This window comes from Trichoderma camerunense (genome assembly GCF_050948025.1).
Source record: "Trichoderma camerunense strain CBS 138272 chromosome Unknown V8C40scaffold_4, whole genome shotgun sequence".
In the NCBI taxonomy this organism is placed as follows: Eukaryota; Fungi; Ascomycota; class Sordariomycetes; order Hypocreales; family Hypocreaceae; genus Trichoderma; species Trichoderma camerunense.
The window spans coordinates 344,834-362,908 of record NW_028145366.1 but is presented as its reverse complement, the minus strand read 5'-3'; the positions used below and the strand labels follow the sequence as shown (position 1 = coordinate 362,908).

Here is an 18,075-nt window from a genome sequence, read left to right as displayed (position 1 = left end):
ACACTAAGTTTATGTATTTAGTTTATTCCACTCCCCCATCTAATGACATCTCACTTCTCCAACGAAACTCCTTCACCACGAATCGCAATAGGCACATATGACGACTTAGAAGCAATAAGCCCAGCCAGCGTAGCCAGTGGAGCATTGCTCAAGATGTCGAACACAGAGATGTCACTCTTGACGGTCTTGAACACCCAAGCTCGGATCTCCACCGCCACAAGACTGTCAACGCCATACGCATTCGCAGGGCGACCAGAGTCGAGATCCGCTTCGTCCATCATCATGGCCTTGGCCAGCTTTCGCATCAGCGCTACGCAAACAGCGGCTCCAGCTTCATCTAGGTTCTGTGCCGCACCTAGAGCTGTGCGTAGCTCTTCGGATCTGTCGGGCTCGCCGGAACCAGCAGTGCCGTTATCCTGTGTGTCGTAGACACTTACTGGACCGAAACGGCGCTCGCTGTGCCAGTACAGCTCTTCATAGCCACCCTGCTTAAGCATGCCTCCTGTAGTCAGGCCAACAGTGTTCTCAGCCTCCGGCAGCAAGCCAGCCATGCCTGCCTCTATAACATCCAGCACCTCAGTTTCCTTAAGACCAGCCATTGCGCCAGAGTTAAGATAGCCCAATGCCTCACCGTGAACAGCAGCCCAACCGACGCCCAAGACAAGACCAAGGTCGATACTTGTTCCTTTAAGTCCAAGGGAACGGCGGTGGCGAGCGACAGCATCTTGGTATGTGTTTCCTGTGATTGAGATGCCATGTTAGTTGTCTGCTTATTTTCTATCCCTATGAAAATCTCTTCAATGTAACAAAAGATTAAACTTACCGGCGTTGTAGTTTCCTTGTCCTCTGGATCCTACAATACCTCCAACAGAGGACATACAGATGAAGAAGTCAAGGTCTTTGGGCAGCTGTTGGTGCAAGTTTCTTGTGACTTGGACTTTGGGTCGGACGGCAGTGTGAAACTCTTCAACGGTCATGTTCTCAAAAAAGACATCTTGCAATTGCATGGCGAAGGTAATGACTCCGCGAATGGCGGGGAAGTTGGCAGATTTAATCTCTTGCAGCACTCTGGTGAGTTCGGCTTCATTGCTGATGTCGCTTGCGAAAGCCTTGCTCTGGACATTGATCTTTGCCAATTCATCCAGGAGTGCCTTTGCCTCTGGCTTGCTTGCGCCTGAGCGAGACGTAAAGGCAAGGTAGCGAGCACCCTTTGAGGCCATCCACATTGCAAGTGATCGTCCGAGACCACCAAGACCACCAGGGATTATATAAGTGGCGTTTGAAGACAGAGTGAATTCTTTCTTCTTAGGAGGGACAATCTGTTTCTCTGTTGTTAGCATCCTTCCCAATTCTAACCGTGCCAGTTAATTATAAAGAAATATCTTACCGGAACAATGTCATCATCATTAGCGGCCAATACCATCTTTCCGATGTGCTTTCCTGTCTGCATAATTCGGAACGCTTCTTCGATCTGGGAAAAGTTCATAACCTTAAGAGGCGTGACGAGTTTTGTAACACCCATGGCCCAGTATTTCATCACGTCTGCTAAGATTCTGCTGAGCAGTGGAACATTCTCTCTGTACACAGACAGCATGTTCACGCCAGAGAAGCTGATGTTATGTAGGAAAGGCGTCATGTCCAGGCCCGTGTTACCGGCTAATCAATAGTCAGAATCTCTCCACATTATCCATGCTTGTCATAAAAGAATAGGATTTGAGACTTACTAATATCTCGCTTGCCCAGCTCAATAAACCGACCAAAAGGCGCGACACACAGCCAACTTTGCCGTAGTCCCTCTCCAGCAAGAGAGTTCAAGACGACGTCGACGCCCTTACCGTTAGTCATACGCTTAATACCGGCGGCAAAGCTATGATCTCTGCTGTTGAATATGTGATCCTCACGGATACCATACGTCTCCATTAAGAAACGCTTCTTGAACTCGGTTGAAACAGTTACGAAGATCTCGGCGCCGATATACTGGGAGATGATGATAGCTCCTTGACCGAAACCACCTGCGGCGGAGTGGATAAGGACGCTTTCACCCTTCTGCAGACGGGCGACGTCAAACAGCGAGTAGACGGCTGTTCCATAGATAGAGACGATTGATCCACCTTCTTCGAATGACATACCGTCAGGCATTCTCTGGAACATCTCCTCCGGGTTGCGGATATATGTGCGGTAAGTTCCCAGACGGAATGTCATGACCCTGTCGCCCTCCTTCCATTGGGTGACGGACTTTCCAATACGAGTGACGACACCACTGCACTCAACACCCAAGTTGGTGTCCTGGATTTGGCCCATGGCAATCATGACGTCGTGGAAGTTCATACCCACAGCCTTGACCTTGATTTCGACCTCTCGGTCACCAAGTGGCAGCGGGTATTCGTCACAGTCTGTAAACTGGAAGGTATCCAACATTCCAGGTACTTTGATCTCGAGCGCAAGAGCACGGCCCGGCTGATTGAAAGGCAACTTCACTGCAGGGGGATCCTCTGCGTTGGTCTCGAAGAGGTTGCTCACCTCGTGGTCGGGGTATAGACGAGGCACATTGAGCAGCTTATTGCGTAGAGCATACTCCCATTCCGCATTTGAAGGATCAGCCTTGGACTTGAAGATCTGGCTGATAATCGCGCAAGTGGTGTCGGAGTCGATGGATTCCTTGGGATCAAGATCAAGGGATGTGAACTGCAATCCGGGATTTTCTCCTCGAATAGTTCTGGAAAGTCCAACAATAAGACTGGACTCAGGAGTGGTACATTCCATGGTACCACCATTAGTGAGCCACAGAGTGCTTCTTGATCCAAGAACTGCCTTCTTGGCGGACTCCCAGTCCTCACCCTTGATTTCATGAAGCAGAGGTTTGTTCGACTCCACTGCAACAATGCATGCTTTGCCACTGAAATCAGTAGAGTCGACGTCCTTTAGCGAAACTACTTCGACTTGAACACCCTCCTTATCTAGCAGCTTCGACAACTTTGATGCCATCGCATCGACAACGGGGTCAGCGACTGCTGGCTTGACGACGACGGCATTCTTGGGCAGCGGGGGAGACGTGGTCTCTACAGCCACGGAGAAAATGAGGGAAGACTGGTAAACATCTTCTCTGCTATCATCTCGGAAGGACACATGCAGTCCACCGAATCCGTGCCGGCGCAGGTAAACGTCCCATTCACTTTCTGTGAGTCTTGGGCCCCATTTCCGGTTATCGTTCTCACCTGCACAGTTGTTAGTCGGGATTAAAAGTCTAAACATTACACTATATGTGCGACTTACCAAGCCACCATCCGGGAAGTGTTCCGAAGATCATCGGAACACGAGCCATCGTTGTGGTCAGCTCACCCAGGAGCAAAACTCCGCCACTGTAAATCGAAAGTTAGCTCTAGCTCACGAAGAATTATATGGTAAGTACTCACGGTCTGAGCATGCTACGGCAGTGCGCCAAACATCTGTCGATAGACGAACAAGCGTGAATAACGTTGTTTGCAATGACAATATCGTATTGGCCGACAGGGAACCCTTGCTCTGCGGGATCCTTCTCGATGTTGAGAATCTTGTATTCCAAGAACTCGGCGTATTCACTAAAGTCCTTGGCAGCAGGTTCAAAGTATCCGCTGCTGATGTCAGTGAACGTGTACAACTTCAGCCTGGCGGCGGCATCATCGCGCTTCCCAAGGGTCGTCAGAACCAGCTTTGTGGTTGCTCCGGTACCTGCGCCAACCTCCAAGACGCGAAGTGGTCTCTTGTGAGAGATTTGCCTCACGTATTCTTCAAGGACCGGATTAACCTTTTCAACACCAATGACATTCCGGTAATATGAAGTCAGCAAGTCGCCTTCACGGAGAACCTGCAGAGGCTCAATTGCGCCGGTGAGGATCTCATTCATCGCATAGGCGACGCGAACCAGCATCTTTCCGTCCACAGACTCGTTAGAAACCTTCTCGAGTAAGGCCGCATCAAATTCCTCGGTGGTGTTCAACCAGTCAATCTTCTTGATGGGGGAGCTCTGGCAGTTGAGCTTGCCTTCGACAGCAAGGTCGTATTGGTGCTGCATGTACTCATAGAACAGACGATGATGCGGTGCAAACGTCTTCGAGTCTTCTGCAGTAAACTTTCGAAGGACTCTCTTGCATATAATTAAACAAGCTAATTCGAGATCGTAGATTGTTTCGTACTCCGGATCAGGATATAATTCGGCGAAGGGGGAGAGGAAGGCCTTCAAACCATCAGCAGTGAGCTCTTCAATGTCAGGCCCCCAGTGTGTACACGCTCCCAGCTTCTTAATCGACTTAGTTGCAGCGGAAGAGGACGCAATGCCCTCTGTCATGGTCTCGAGCGTGATGACTCTGCACCCTTCAAACACAACGAGAGGCTCTTCCCAGTCGCCATCAGAAGCGACAATGGTACCGACGGACTCCTGGAAACCGTGCGCTGTAGAGCGAGAGTAACCGTAAAGCTTGTCACCAGGCTTCTTGCTCGCCACCTTGCTTGAGATGTAGACACTCTCAACGAAGCGAGGGATCTTGGCTCTATCAACAAGTGCTCCCCGAGGTGAGCAGGCAGGCACAATCATCTGTACGATACCATCGAGCGTCGCAGGGTGAATGATATGGTCATGCTCAAAGTTCTCAGGCATAAAAGACTTCGTGTCTGGGACTTCGATAGCGCATTGAGCCTGGTAGTGCCCTGAACCGATATGGACCAGTGACTTGAAAGATGGGCCCCATTGCAAGCCGAGTTCAGCGAGCTATTATAATAGTTAGTAACTGGTCAAATGGGCAGATGGCATACTGTATAAACATACCGAAGCGTAGACGTCAGCTGGATCCTCAATATCCAATCCAGCATCTGTGATTTGCTGATATTCCTCTCTGAACTTCTTGGCTCGGGCGGCGTCTTCGTTCGTAAAAGTAGGGTTCACCGTCGTCTTATACTTGACTTGAATTAAACCCGAACAGTGTTGTGTCCAGGCTCCTTGGCGATCTCGGCAGGAGATGGTGAACTCGTTCCAAGTCCAATCGGGAAGCCTTGAGCCTGCGCGCCAAGGACGAAGTTGAATTTTTGACTCAACGGCCTCGTCAGCTGGAATGATCATGGCCGCACCAGCCGAGATGTCTCGCAGTTGAAAGCCCTCAATCTCCTTCGTCTTATCGGCCACCTGGCGTGACGCCTCGACGGCCATAACGATCATACCCGCAAAGGGATACAAGATTGACGACTGGACTTGATGATGCTCCAACCATGGGATTTCGGAAACTCGGAGATAATTGCGCCAGCTAGGCTGTTGCTCGCTGGAGTATTCGTCTCTGGCTCCAACAAGGTCGTGCCTCGGCATGTCTCGCAATCGGTAAGCGCGAGAGATGGGAGATTCGTACCAGTATTTCGTGCTATGGTTCCAAGCAAACGGAGGCATATCAACAAGAGCTGCTGACGTATCTTTGCTAGAGTTGTTAACCTGAGCAACATCCACTGCATAGCCACGTTGGAACAAAGTTCCCATGGCTTCAATCGCGGTTAGACTGGCGCTGCTATCGCGCTTGAGGAGTGAGACATAAAGGATATTGAGCTTCTTGGTCTCTTCAACTGATAAAACTTGTCGGATCGGCCCTTGGAGAGCGGCATGAGGTCCAACTTCAACAATGAGGTTAATTCCACCAGTGTTCTTCGTCGTTCGTCTTTTAGTTGGGTTGTGCTTGATTGCCGCTTGCAATGATTGGTTGAACTTGACCGGATTTACCAAGTTGGAGACCCAGTATGATGGTTTAGCAAGCTCAGCGGCTTCGATGATCTCTCCTGTCACAGACGAGAACATCCGCACGCTGGTATCATCTGTCGCTAGTGAGATATCGCTAATCGACTTCAAATATGATGCTTCGATAGCCTTCATGTGAGGAGAATGGTAAGCCGTCTTCACTATAAGCTTCCTGTTGAACACCTTCCTCTCTTCCAGCAAAGCTTGGGCTTGAGAGATGGCAGAGATATCACCAGAGAGTGTAACACTAGATGGACTGTTAATACAGGCAACGACCAAATCACCGTCCGTGACCTGATCAACGAGAGCCTGGGCATCCGCATAGCCAAGGCCAGCCGCAAGCATAGCGCCTTCTTTCTTGATGGTGCTAGAAAGGAGACCACGGAAGTATGCAACTTTCCAAGCCGATTCCCGGCTAATGGCTCGCTTTGCATAGGCAGCCTATATGCACGTTAGAAACATTTCTACAGATAGGAAGCAAGATAATTCTTACAGCAATTTCTCCGCTGGAGTGGCCCACTACGACGGATGGCTTCACGCCCCAGCTGCTGAGAAGGTCTACGAGAGCCACCTGCAAAGCCGTACAGGCAGGCTGGCTGAGAGCCGGGTCATTGATACGCGATTTCTCCGCAGTCGCATTGAGCTCCTCTGTATAGTCGTTAGCATATTGATTGCATCTTCAGTTGGTAAATAGCGTTCAACTCACCGACAAGGTCCCATTCACAGCCAAGTTGCTTCAATGATGAAGCCGCGGCTTGAATTGACTCTCTAAACACCGGGTATTTGAACAAGTCACGACCCATAGCATACCACTGAGCACCTTGACCAGTGAAGGCAAAAGCGACGGTAGGCTGTTCGGCAGACCGTTCAGGTTTCCTTGGCTGCTCAAAAGCGTCAATGGCCTCTTGAAGGGTGGAAGCAATGCCAAATGATTTCCATGGGAACTTGCTACGCTTATTAGATAGTGTAAATGATAGTCTTCCGAGCAAGGCGCTCTCTTCTGCCGGTGAGACGCTGAGAGACTTGACATATGATGCCAGACTAGTTGCAGTGCGGTCAGCTCCCTTCTGTTCGGGTGAAGACCAGACAAGAAGCTGAGGCAGCGGGTCGGTCGCCGGAGTTGTAGATGGCAGGGCTTTAGGGATAGCTGGTGTCTCAGAAATGGTGTTGTGGAAACCCTTCAATCCCCGGGAGTCGAGGTAGTGGAAAGCGTCATCGATGATACAGTGAGCATTGGTACCACCATAACCGAATGAGTTGACACTGGCTCTGCGGACACCCTCAGTAGGCCATGGGGTAAGCTCTGTGGGAACCTTTAGTTTCCATTTTGCCAAAGGAATGCGAGGGTTTGCCTTTTCGAACCAGAGATTCGGTGGCACTTGTCCTCTCTCTAAGGCATAGACGGCTTTGACCAGGCCGGCAAGACCAGCAGCTCCCTCCATGTGGCCGATATTTGTTTTCACTGAGCCTATTAGGAGAGGGTCTGACTCTGGTCTTACTTGACCAAAGGTAGCAGCAATAGCGGCGCATTCCAGAGGATCACCAACAGGAGTTCCTTCACATGGTTAGAAAGAATTGAGCCGCGAGACAGATTAAGGCGGGCTATACATACCTGTACCGTGTGCTTCGAAGTAGCCAGTCTGCTTAAAGTCCAGCCCAGCAGAGGCATATGTAACACGTATCAGTTCCTCTTGTGCCTTTGAAGATGGCACAGTAATACCTATTTTGCGGTTAGACCCTTACATACACATGGTAGTCGGTTGCAGAGATTTGACTTACCAGGAGTTCTACCATCCTGATTTACACCAGTACCTCGGATGACGGCTCTGATAACGTTACCGTCTCGCAGTGCGTCTGCAAGAGGTTTTAATATGACAACAGCTGCACCTTCTCCTCGGGCATAGCCATTTGCCTTGTGATCAAACGACATGGACTTGGAGTCTGGACTGAGGAAATGGAGTGATGTCATGGCGTTTTGCATCTCTGGCATCAAAATAATATTGGTACCTCCGACAATTGCCTGGACTGAATGAGCAAAGAGTATATTTTCCAATGATGAGGCACACTTACAGAGGTTGATTCTCCCGCCCGAATGCTCTGGCAAGCAAGATGAAGGGCTACAAGCGAAGATGAACACGCTGTGTCCAAACTGAGGCTGGGTCCTTTGATATCAAGGAACCATGAGACACGGTTGGAGATTAAGGCAGCGCCATTGCCAGTTCCTTCGTATAGACTAGGAGGACTGTCAGTATTGAAAAATAAAAACACTTCAGTATTTATCTTACGGAATATCTTCAGCATCATGGCCTAATTGAGTGTTAGCTTTCAAATGATAAATAGGTAGTAACTTGGGCCAGATAGCCTACCTCTCATGCCTGTATAATCTTTTGTGAATGAAGCCATATAGCAGGACATGTTGGATCCCGCAATCTCCTCAATGCTAATACCAGCTACTCAAAGTTAACTTCTCTGTCACAAGCTTTAGTGCTAATGGAATTCTCACCATTCTCAAGTCCTTCATACGATAGCTCCAGAGCTAACCGTTGTTGTGGATCCATGGCATGTGCCTCCTTGGCTGTGATAGAGAAGAAAGGAGCATCGAATCTAGCGATGTCTTCCTTTAGGAAATTTCCTCCCCTGACATTCATTGAGCCATGGCGCTCAGCGGAGGGGTGATAGAAAGCCTCGATATTAAATCGATCCTTTGGTACTTCTGAAAGGGCATTTCGTCCCTTCGAGACCATGTCCCAGAGCTTGTCCGGGTTAGTAGCTTCACTGGGAATCTGCCTCCCATGCCAACAATGGCAATTGGCATGGAGGCGTCCTGTTTCAGAATCGCGTTTGCGTCCATGGTAGTGGATTTACAACAGGACAACAGGAAAAGGACTGAAGCTAGCTCAAGGCTGTGTCAAAATTATATAAATTCGGGTATAATTTGTAGTAAAACATGTAGCTGGGGGCCTCTGTTCTATTATATACCTAGCTTAATGACAATTGCCTCAAGCTGTTGCTTATCCTCACTGAGAGAAATAAGACGCCGACACATCCACCATCTTACGGAGAGCCGCATTTACTATACATACCAATGCCCATAATCATCGGATCATTTTCTGCAACTTTGGAGCTGACGTCTGTCACCCATGTGGCCTAATCAGTTTACATGCATACATAGCCCAGTACTCGTACCCAGAAGATTAAGCGAGCAACATAGACCCCCTCCCCTGATAGCTAATAGGGGTCTGTGATCTATCACTATTTTGGGAAATCAATGACCAACATTATGTTACAGTTTTCAGCTTGACGTGTTAAGTATGGAAGATTGAAACACTCTTGGCTATCTAGAAAGATGGGACCGGATACATGGGTGGATGTGATGAAACACGTTTGCCAGCTACCTAGACGACAATTTTAATCACCTTGTTAGTTTTTGTATATAGTTGGGCAATAGTATAAGATCATATCCCCCCACTATCGACCTAGATATTTACGATTACATACAAGAATAATCGGGCATAGATTGTCATGACCCCAAGGTACGCATGCCACAGCTGACAGGAATCATATCATACAGGGGAGGTATACATACATTAGTGCCTTTCTGCAATGATCTTCAAATAGTCTAAGTGCAGAATCTACATTCCTAATACAGTAGTTGTAGCAATTTACTCCTGGAACTATTTGTTTCCAATTGCAACAAGTCCCACTCTACCTGGCGGGTTGACTAAGCCGGCTGCTCTGACCCGCCTCTTTTGCTGGAGAAGTAGGGGTCTATTAAGTGACCGGCTTACTACCTGGTCAACCTGCTAGGTAGTTTCCGAGGTCCTATTCTATGGATCTTAATGCTCTCCTTGTTGATAGTATGCTTACGGGGTGTTGTTGGTCTCACCGCAGGACATTATTCAACATACTATACTGTTTTGAGAAGTTTCTGTTGAGCTTGTCCAAACTAACAGGCAGCCAAGAGTTTACTAATTGTGTTTCTCCTCCAATGGAAAAAGGAAATGGCATACCATGAAAACGCTCAGCATTAGCACCAACGACCTGCTTGTATAACTGGGTACGGTATTATGCGAGATACCGAAAAGTCCGAAAAAAGTCTGTGGCCCAATCTTTTCTTCCTTTTTTTTATAGCTCTATTCTGTATTTTCATAGAGGCATTATACGTTTTCTTACATTTTCTTTATTTTTTTTCGCATACCAAGGCTTCTTTGCATTCGCCCACTTGTCGAGGCTGACGACTCCCTGATTCTACACCAAGGCTGTTTTCCAACAAAGGATAAAGTCACAATGCGTATACTTTGTCTCCATGGTCTGGGAACAAATTCCAAAATCCTTGAGTCACAGCTTACAACACTCCGGTCTCGGCTCCCTTCTGAATGGGAATTCGAATTTCTTGATGGCGAAGTAGAAGCGCAACCAGCTCCCGGTAAGAGAAGACTAATCTCGTAGAAAGTTACTTAGGTAGAGACAGATCTAACACAGTACGTGTTGCTTGTAGGTGTTTCTGAGTATTTCCCCGGGCCGTACCTATGCTACTATGACGATCCTACCCCTCAGGCGGTGCAAGACGCAGTCGATATGATCATGGACGTTGTCCAGGAAGACGGACCGTTCGACGCTATATTAGGCTTCTCGAATGGAGCAGCTCTAGCTGCGACCGTGATAGCGGCAGGAATGGAGAAGGACCCCTCAGATCCCCCATTCAAGGCAGCAATCTTCATTTGCCCGACAATGCCTTTTCGTCTTGACTCTGGCCCTCTTCGGGTTACAGTCACCGATCCGGACACCATAACCGCGATACGACATGACTTTGACGAAGAGACAAACAAAACCTACGACTGGCTCAGTGACCCTGAAACAGCTGGTATCATGGATGAGTTCGAGAAAAAGAAGAAGAGACTTGACTACACCGATTTGAGCAGACTCCCCCAAACTGTAGAGCTACTCCTGCGATACCACCCAGATGTTCAGGCACGAATGCTACATATCCCCACCGTCCATGTGATTGGGGACCAGGACGAGTATAATGAGCAGGGCCATAAATTCACTCAGCTCTGCGACCCGAAGCTCCGGAAGATTATAACACATGGTGGAGGACATCACTCTCCCAAGGAGAAGGGGGCCATTTTGAAAACGTGCCAAGCGATGGAGTGGGCATGCGATAGGATCATGTTCTCTAGCTACTAAGAGATTCTCCATACTTAAGATTTCATAAAGATACTATAATAGGAATAGAAAGGGTCTTTGCTAGTATCAGTTGATCTATAAGAAAACTCAGGCCACCGATGTAAATAGATAGGGAGATATGTAGAGTAACATGGCTCGTTTTACTAGTTTAACCGTGCATGCGTACGAAATCAATAAACTCCACCACGAGTAAGCTTACTACTAGTACAGTAGCATTGGGAATTGTAGCGTCGCAAGTCTACATGCTTGTATCCGCAATAGGCCACCAGCGCTTAGATGACTATTGTGTACATTCCGTGAGCGAATTTTTCTTCACTTGGACTTTCATGTCTGTAATGCGTTATATATCTTCTGATACCGGTGGCGGTAAGCTAGTATCAGCGTGAAAGACGTCTATCGACTCGTTATTCGCCCCTGTCGAGAGAGTCATGGCTTTCACTAACATCGAAGCTGACCAAGATTTCGAGGATTCGCGGCGCAGCCTGCAATTTTATGCTGTCTTTCCCGGACTATGTTTCTCCATCCTCCTAGTGGCACTTGACACCAGCATAGTGGGAACCGCGTTGCCAACCATTGTTAGCAGTCTCGGTTCCGGCGCGTTATACATCTGGATCGTCAATGGCTATTTCCTATCAGTGGCGGTGGTACAACCACTCGCTGGTCAGATGGCCGATATCTTTGGCCGGCGAGCTCCAATGCTCGCGTTTCTAGCATTGTTTACTCTCGGGAGCGGTCTCTGTGCTGGCGCAAGCTCCACCGAGATGCTCATATCGGCGAGAATTATCCAAGGACTCGGAGGCGGTGGGATCTCTGTACTGGTGTCTATAATCGTCGGCGACTTAGTCCCGTTACGGTACCGCCAGAAGTACATGGCCATTGTCATGTCGTTTTTCGCCTTGGGGACTTTCATCGGACCAATTGTCGGCGGTGCGATAGTCACCAACGTTTCCTGGCGCTGGACTTTCTACATCAATCTTCCCGTCGGAGGCGTTGCCCTCTTCCTCGTTTTCTTCTTCCTAAAGGTGAAGCATCCCAGTGATGGCGCTATTATTTCACGTTTGATACACCTCGACTGGTCGGGCCATGTACTTCTCAGTGCCTCTGTCGTCTCCATCTTGATATCGCTCACTTGGGGCGGGACGAAATATCCCTGGAACTCTGGGAGAGTTCTTGCCCCCCTCATTCTTGGCGGTTTTGGCCTGATTTTCTATCTCCTTCACCAGCAATATGCCTCCAAAGATCCTTCTATGCCACTGCGCCTTTTTGGAAACAGAACCTCGCTTCTTGGTTTCGTCCTTACCTTTCTCCATGGGATCATAATGTCTTGGTTCAGTTTCTTTATCCCAGTCTATTTCCAGGTCCTCAAAGAAGATTCTCCTCTGATGGCTGGCGTCAATGTACTCGCTCTGGCCATCCCATTTACGCCAGCTGGCATACTTGGCGGACTTATTGTCACATGGAGTGGTCGTTATAAGCCAGTTCTCATCGCTGGCTTAGCACTGCTGCCTATTGCGACGGGATGCTTTACGCTACTCACCGCCGAGACTCCCACCGCCCAATGGGCTGTCTTTCAGGTCATTGCTGGATTGGGTGGAGGTCTAGCACTTACCTCCACGCTCCCTGCAATCCAGGCCCCCTTGGCAGAAGGTGACTTAGCTACTGCCACTGCGGCTTGGGCATTTGTGCGAAGCTTTGGGATGATCTGGGGAGGTTCGATTCCAGCAGCTGTCTTTAATTCCAAGGTAGACAGCCTTATATCTCGGGTTGATAATGCTCAAGTTCGCTCTCTTCTCGCCTTGGGAGGAGCATATGAACATGCCACTCGGCTATTTATCACCTCATTTGATGACCAGCCAGCTTTAAAGGCACAAATCATCAGCGTCTATACTGACGCACTTCAAGAGACTTGGTATGTTTTGTTAGCGTTTGCCTGTATCACCAGTCCTATTGCTTTGTTTCTCAGAGAAATACCATTAAGAACAAGACTTGAAACACAATATGGCTTGGATGAATCAAAGACAATGACCGAGCCAGCGAACATAGATGCGTCATTAGGCAATTCAGTTGTAGCCGTGGAACTGGAACCGCAAGACGAGCCTTCACAGATCAGTGGAGCTGGCAATCATTCTTAGCCAAAAAGAGGTATAAAGCGAGAAATAGTATATACCTGCACCTGAAATGAGCATACTCAATTTCGCGACGTTGTGCCAATTCCATCTCGGTTTTTATTCCTTCCGTGAGGTGCTAAACAGGCACCTAGCCAGTCAGTACACGCCTCCTCATCGAATCGTTGTATGCGGAGTAATCAGTACGACACATCTGGTGTCATTAAAATACATTGTTCGTAATTTAGAGTCTAGACTCATTGGAAACTACTACCACATAGGTCGATAGATACATTGTGCGTGCCCAGTATTGGTGTACTTGTAAAAATCTTCTTCTCCCCATGAGCAACCGGGTAGGTAGAATACAGCATCTCTAGTCTGTAAGCCATTCTCCGAGCTAAGTCCTTCGTAAAGGCTGCCAATAGGCTATTGCATACACGAATATTAGGCAAAATGAGTCCTATCATTACCAAGCTAATACTACTACCGGTAAGCGGACATCCTCGGGCCGGAGGTGCGGATACGGGAGATGGGCTCGGGGGGCTTCGGGGGCTTGAGGTAGATATGTCAAGTCTGGGGTCCACATAGCCTCAGACGCATGTCAGATGGATGGGTTCAGAAATCAGATGAATATACAACAGGGATAACACATAAGATTCATGTAGCGTGACAGGGGCAAAACATCAGACGAACAATTTGCGGGGATCAACAATCAGATGCAATGCGTACACGACAGGGGCAAAACATCAGACAAATAAACGGCTGGGGTCAACAATCAGATCAATCCATGCACGACAGTGGTCGATCTTTGGAATCATATTAGAAAGCGAACCAGAGTGCCGACAGCCGCAGCTACAGCGTACGAGTACTTAGCAGATTGCTATATTTGAGTAGCTGACAGGGGCACATTGGCAGCAATTCGAGTCGAGCTCTTGCGGGGCGTCGTCTGTGCTCTACTGCTTACACTCGTACCACTATTCAGGAACTCCGTAATGGGGAAACTTCTCAAGACTTACTTGCAACACTCCGTGCTCGTACGAGTCCCAGCCGTGCTTACCGTTCTTGGCTTGCATTTGGTAGTCTTGGAAGCTGGATATTGTTGTTCTGGATCATCTTTAGAAAACATAAACCCCTTGGATGCTGTACGTAATTAACCCGTAGCCGGGATATCTTTCTTCCACAGTCACTTGACTCGTAGCTTTGTCACTTTTCGCATAGCTGAGATGTTGCAAATTGCTCAACAAAGCCCCCAATACATTGAATATACACCTTACTATTACCACTACGAATGAATCCTGCACTGGCTTGAGATGCCAAGTTTGACAAGCTTCCAACGAAACCTGTCAGCGCATCGATAAGCAGGTTCCGGCCACAATTCTAGGGCGCCCCGCCGATGGCAGTGTCACACCGCTCACACCCTTTCATAGGCCCAGCCATGCAAGATGACCCCATCCTGGTTGCAGTTATGGAACTCTCTACAGGTACTCCATAGTGTCTATTGGGAAAGAAAGCATGGTAGCGCGTCAAAGTAACATGGGTAGGAATGATCATATCGATTAACTCGTTTTGGGAATTTGCATTCGTCTCTTCTGAATGGCAGTTTAGTGCAAACCTTTTGGTAGACGCGATCATTTTATGTTACTGATAACAATTCTTGAAACCTGCTCTTAGCGTGAGAAACTACGCACTTTACCACATGAATGAGTAGATGCTGAGGGTAGGCGAAGTGATTGCCGTTATCGTTCTAGAACCGGCACTCGGACATTCGGAGGGTGCCGGTGGAGTCAATCTACTTCGTTGCTGTAGAACATTGTGAGCGAAACGCCGCCCCAAAGATTCCGTTGAGTCACTTTTGATCGATGACAGACATGATTACGGTGCAATTCATATTTGGAAGCCAAGGCGCCAGTGGAGACTTGTCTTTTCGTGTTAGCGTTTGAGCCGTCATCAATTCGCCAAGCCTAACCATTTGCTTCGTACAGAATGGATACCATTGAGTAGCTCGTATCTCAGGGGTCAATTTCACTGCCAAACCGTACAGAATTGGAAAGACACGGCATGCTGTCAGCTGAAATATCGCGAATATTGCCGTAAGAAATCACCCCGTTTGGCCATTCTATTGTATTACGTGGATATCATCAGCTGAGCAAGAGCACCATTGGCATCCTGACTCCTGGCTAACCGGATGAGACGGTCTGCGGTTCAAATTCCAAGTCGTTTCAAGCTGTAGATTGTCTAGGTGGCTTTTGCCAGTAAGCAATTATTAAGATAATTATATAAACATTTTCTCTCGTGAGCGCTAGTCACTCCTTCGCTTCTACAAGCCATCATAGCTGCGAATCATAAGATACCTAGAGAAAGCGTAATGCAATAGACAATTCATCCAAAGGCTGGATAGAGTCTTTGAGCTCGTACGAATAGGCGAAGTTAGAACCTGGAGCGTACACGTATATCCAAGTCTGCCGGCTAAAACAGCCTAGATACCCGTTCCAATGGAAACATCATCTATAATTAAAGCGGCCTCGACTGGAGCGAGGACCACTGCCTCCACACCCTTTACGGCTTTCCAGTATTAACGTTCAACCCCATATTTAACAGACTGAGAGACGCAAGACTTTTTGGTGACAAGCTCTACTATGAAGATGGCCTCAGTGAGAAACTTTACAAGAAACTATCTGCATCTAATAACAGATGCCATGTATCAGATCATCCATGATACTCTCAGCCATCACGAGAAGCGACCATCCTCATTCATCATTCAAGACGTCCATGCGAAATGTACAGATCACGGGTGATCTTGTCGTGTCTTTCATGCTGTTCGAGTTCTACAGCAGTTATGTTAGTCTTTCGAAGATTAGAACTTTGATTGGCTCTCCAGACGAGCTCGTAGCACATAAACTAATCCACTGTTGAAGTCAACTCATGCCGTTCATTAGAGACACAGACCTGGGGCTTATATTTCGAAGAAAAAATGTAAATCCAATAATGAGACTGCACTCAGAAGTCGAGGGACAGCTGATTCACCTCGGGTTGTTATCAGCACAGCCAGTGGCGACGATGTAACTCGAACTTTTTGCACCCACCCGTATAGATTCAATTATTATAGAAAACAAAACATTATGACTTAATGAAGACCATTCCTCCCTTAGGTTTCATGCACGGTCAGCATGTCCGTGAGGCGAGGACGTCCCGAAGGGACAATCGGAGACCCATTCCTGATGACTAGTCAGTCTTTTTATCATTGTCCAACCTCATAAAGTATAATAAACAACTTAACACAGCTTGTTTTTCTTCTCACTAAGTTTTCTTCTCTCTTTTTTTGTCCTGGGCTAGTTGTCGTGAGATTGCGTCCAAAACAAAGGCTATTCAGATACCAGCCAGTTCAAAAGTGCAGTATATCTATTGAAAGATGTTTTTTCTAAACAGATTTGATATATAGGGAGCACCGGTGTATATTAGTCAAACGCTTCCATATATACATATAGGCTATCTTATTCTTGTTCCAAATTGTCTTTCCGTCACAGAGAATAATCATCTCAGGGGTGTTTGGTATCAGAAAGCCTCCTCTCCTCAGCCCATTCTCTAATAGCCTCAAGGTCTTTACAAACATGAACTGCTCCTGTCCCATCGGTGCCATTCGAATGACTACCAGGAATTCCGCCTTCCAAAGTTGTATCTCCGCAGCACAATATTGACTGCCTTAAATACCTAAAGCAGTGTTGGATGTGTCCTTTCTCATCAGCACTTATATTCATGCCAATGTTGTGTGTAGCGTTCATATTCGTCGCAGATCCAGGAGTCGTCAAGTTATTGAACATGTCCATAACAGCATACTAGATGTACTTCTTGTCAGACATTTTCGAATCTTATAGTAGGAATAGGGAGTAAATACTAGACAATGGAGCTGGTGAAAAACAGCCACGGCATAGGTGTCTTTCCCCTTATATGAAATCGGTCCTGGCAATATGTATTTTTCCGTATTGTTTACTTCGATGAATCCATTTCCTCCTATCGTCATTCACACATTAGATGGTTGGTTCCTTCTTCCACTTCCATTTATGCAACAAATATTACTTACTTGGCATGTATGAGAGCCAATTTTCTCGGACCTTGGTTCTAGATTCTTCGTCTTCGTCCTGGATTGTAGCTGATGCGTCGGTTCGGAACAGCACTTGCTGGGTGGGAACTATAGTATAAAAAATAGGTTAAACAAAAACTCCACGTAATGACAAACCTGGTCGTACTCACAATTTGGAACCAAGTGGTTCAATTCACCAAGAAGCTTTGGATGATTAGGAGGACGTGACTGCTCAAAGATGACCGCTAACATTATCAATTCCATAATCCCAATGACCGCTAAAATAGCGAATGAGGCTATAAGGAAGCTCCATTGCTTTGATTCGCTCTTCTTCTCGCTTGGCTGGTGCTCAATTAAGCACTCGTTCGATTCAGCGTCATCTTCGGTGAAGCGGGCTGGCATATCGATAGCGATGCGATCGTTTGGATTTGTCGGTGGTTTCAGTACAAGGCCGGTTGGCTATCATTAACTTATAAGGGAGAACGAGGGTCGGAGAACTATGATAAACTTTGGTAATTGTTAGAGGTTGGCGGCACTAGCAATACAACTGTGATGGCTCTAGAACTTGGGCTTATTGAACCAATCCGCAATTCAGTACATCTAGTCGCTTCCATTGGATTGGGAGAAATTGACTAGCCTAGATTTGGTTAATTTTCGATTGCTGGATCGACGGCACGAAACTGAGTTTATTGTTACCAGTGATCCACCCTTATTGTCGCGGACCAAACTTGTGGCTGGTTTCGGCCAATTGTCGATTCCACCATTTTATTGTAACTTAGCTAAGATGTGCCACTCCCAAAGAGTACTTTATGCAAAATGACTATGTAAAAGGCAATAGAAGAAGTTTACGAGACACAGGGTAACATGCGAATCTTAAATTCGATCCTTGACCTACGTAGCCATATTGTCTAGTGTACACGTGAATCAGAACACAAGAAATGCATGTGATAGTCCGA

The 18,075-nt window shown here is 47.4% G+C and overlaps 4 protein-coding genes across 4 annotated transcripts; 2 read left to right on the top strand and 2 right to left on the bottom strand.

The window, feature by feature from the left end:
- Positions 1-50: 50 nt before the first annotated feature.
- Positions 51-5,410, bottom strand: V8C40DRAFT_273199 (putative polyketide synthase; the record flags this gene model as incomplete). Its single annotated transcript, XM_083220451.1, has 9 exons — positions 51-325; positions 395-739; positions 824-1,319; positions 1,388-1,656; positions 1,725-1,997; positions 2,130-3,215; positions 3,274-3,359; positions 3,414-4,744; positions 4,802-5,410. 9 exons carry the CDS (start codon positions 5,408-5,410, stop codon positions 51-53), a joined length of 4,770 nt encoding a protein of 1,589 aa, XP_083076037.1.
- Positions 5,411-9,879: 4,469 nt separating this feature from the next.
- Positions 9,880-11,049, top strand: V8C40DRAFT_236955 (serine hydrolase FSH). The gene is made up of 2 exons (XM_083214155.1): positions 9,880-10,175; positions 10,248-11,049. The coding sequence occupies exons 1-2, from the start codon at positions 10,037-10,039 to the stop codon at positions 10,934-10,936; spliced, it is 828 nt and encodes a 275-aa protein (XP_083076036.1). The 5' UTR covers positions 9,880-10,036; the 3' UTR covers positions 10,937-11,049.
- Positions 11,050-11,264: 215 nt separating this feature from the next.
- V8C40DRAFT_236954 (major facilitator superfamily domain-containing protein) lies at positions 11,265-13,381 on the top strand. Its single transcript, XM_083214154.1, has one exon. The coding sequence runs from the start codon at positions 11,365-11,367 to the stop codon at positions 13,066-13,068; it is 1,704 nt and encodes a 567-aa protein (XP_083076035.1). The 5' UTR covers positions 11,265-11,364; the 3' UTR covers positions 13,069-13,381.
- Positions 13,382-16,431: 3,050 nt separating this feature from the next.
- Positions 16,432-17,638, bottom strand: V8C40DRAFT_236951 (uncharacterized protein). Its single transcript, XM_083214153.1, has 4 exons — positions 17,290-17,638; positions 17,120-17,227; positions 16,934-17,049; positions 16,432-16,874 (listed from the first exon to the last, which is right to left on the bottom strand). Exons 1-4 carry the CDS (start codon positions 17,519-17,521, stop codon positions 16,578-16,580), a joined length of 753 nt encoding a protein of 250 aa, XP_083076034.1. The 5' UTR covers positions 17,522-17,638; the 3' UTR covers positions 16,432-16,577.
- Between the last annotated feature and the right edge of the window lie 437 nt (positions 17,639-18,075).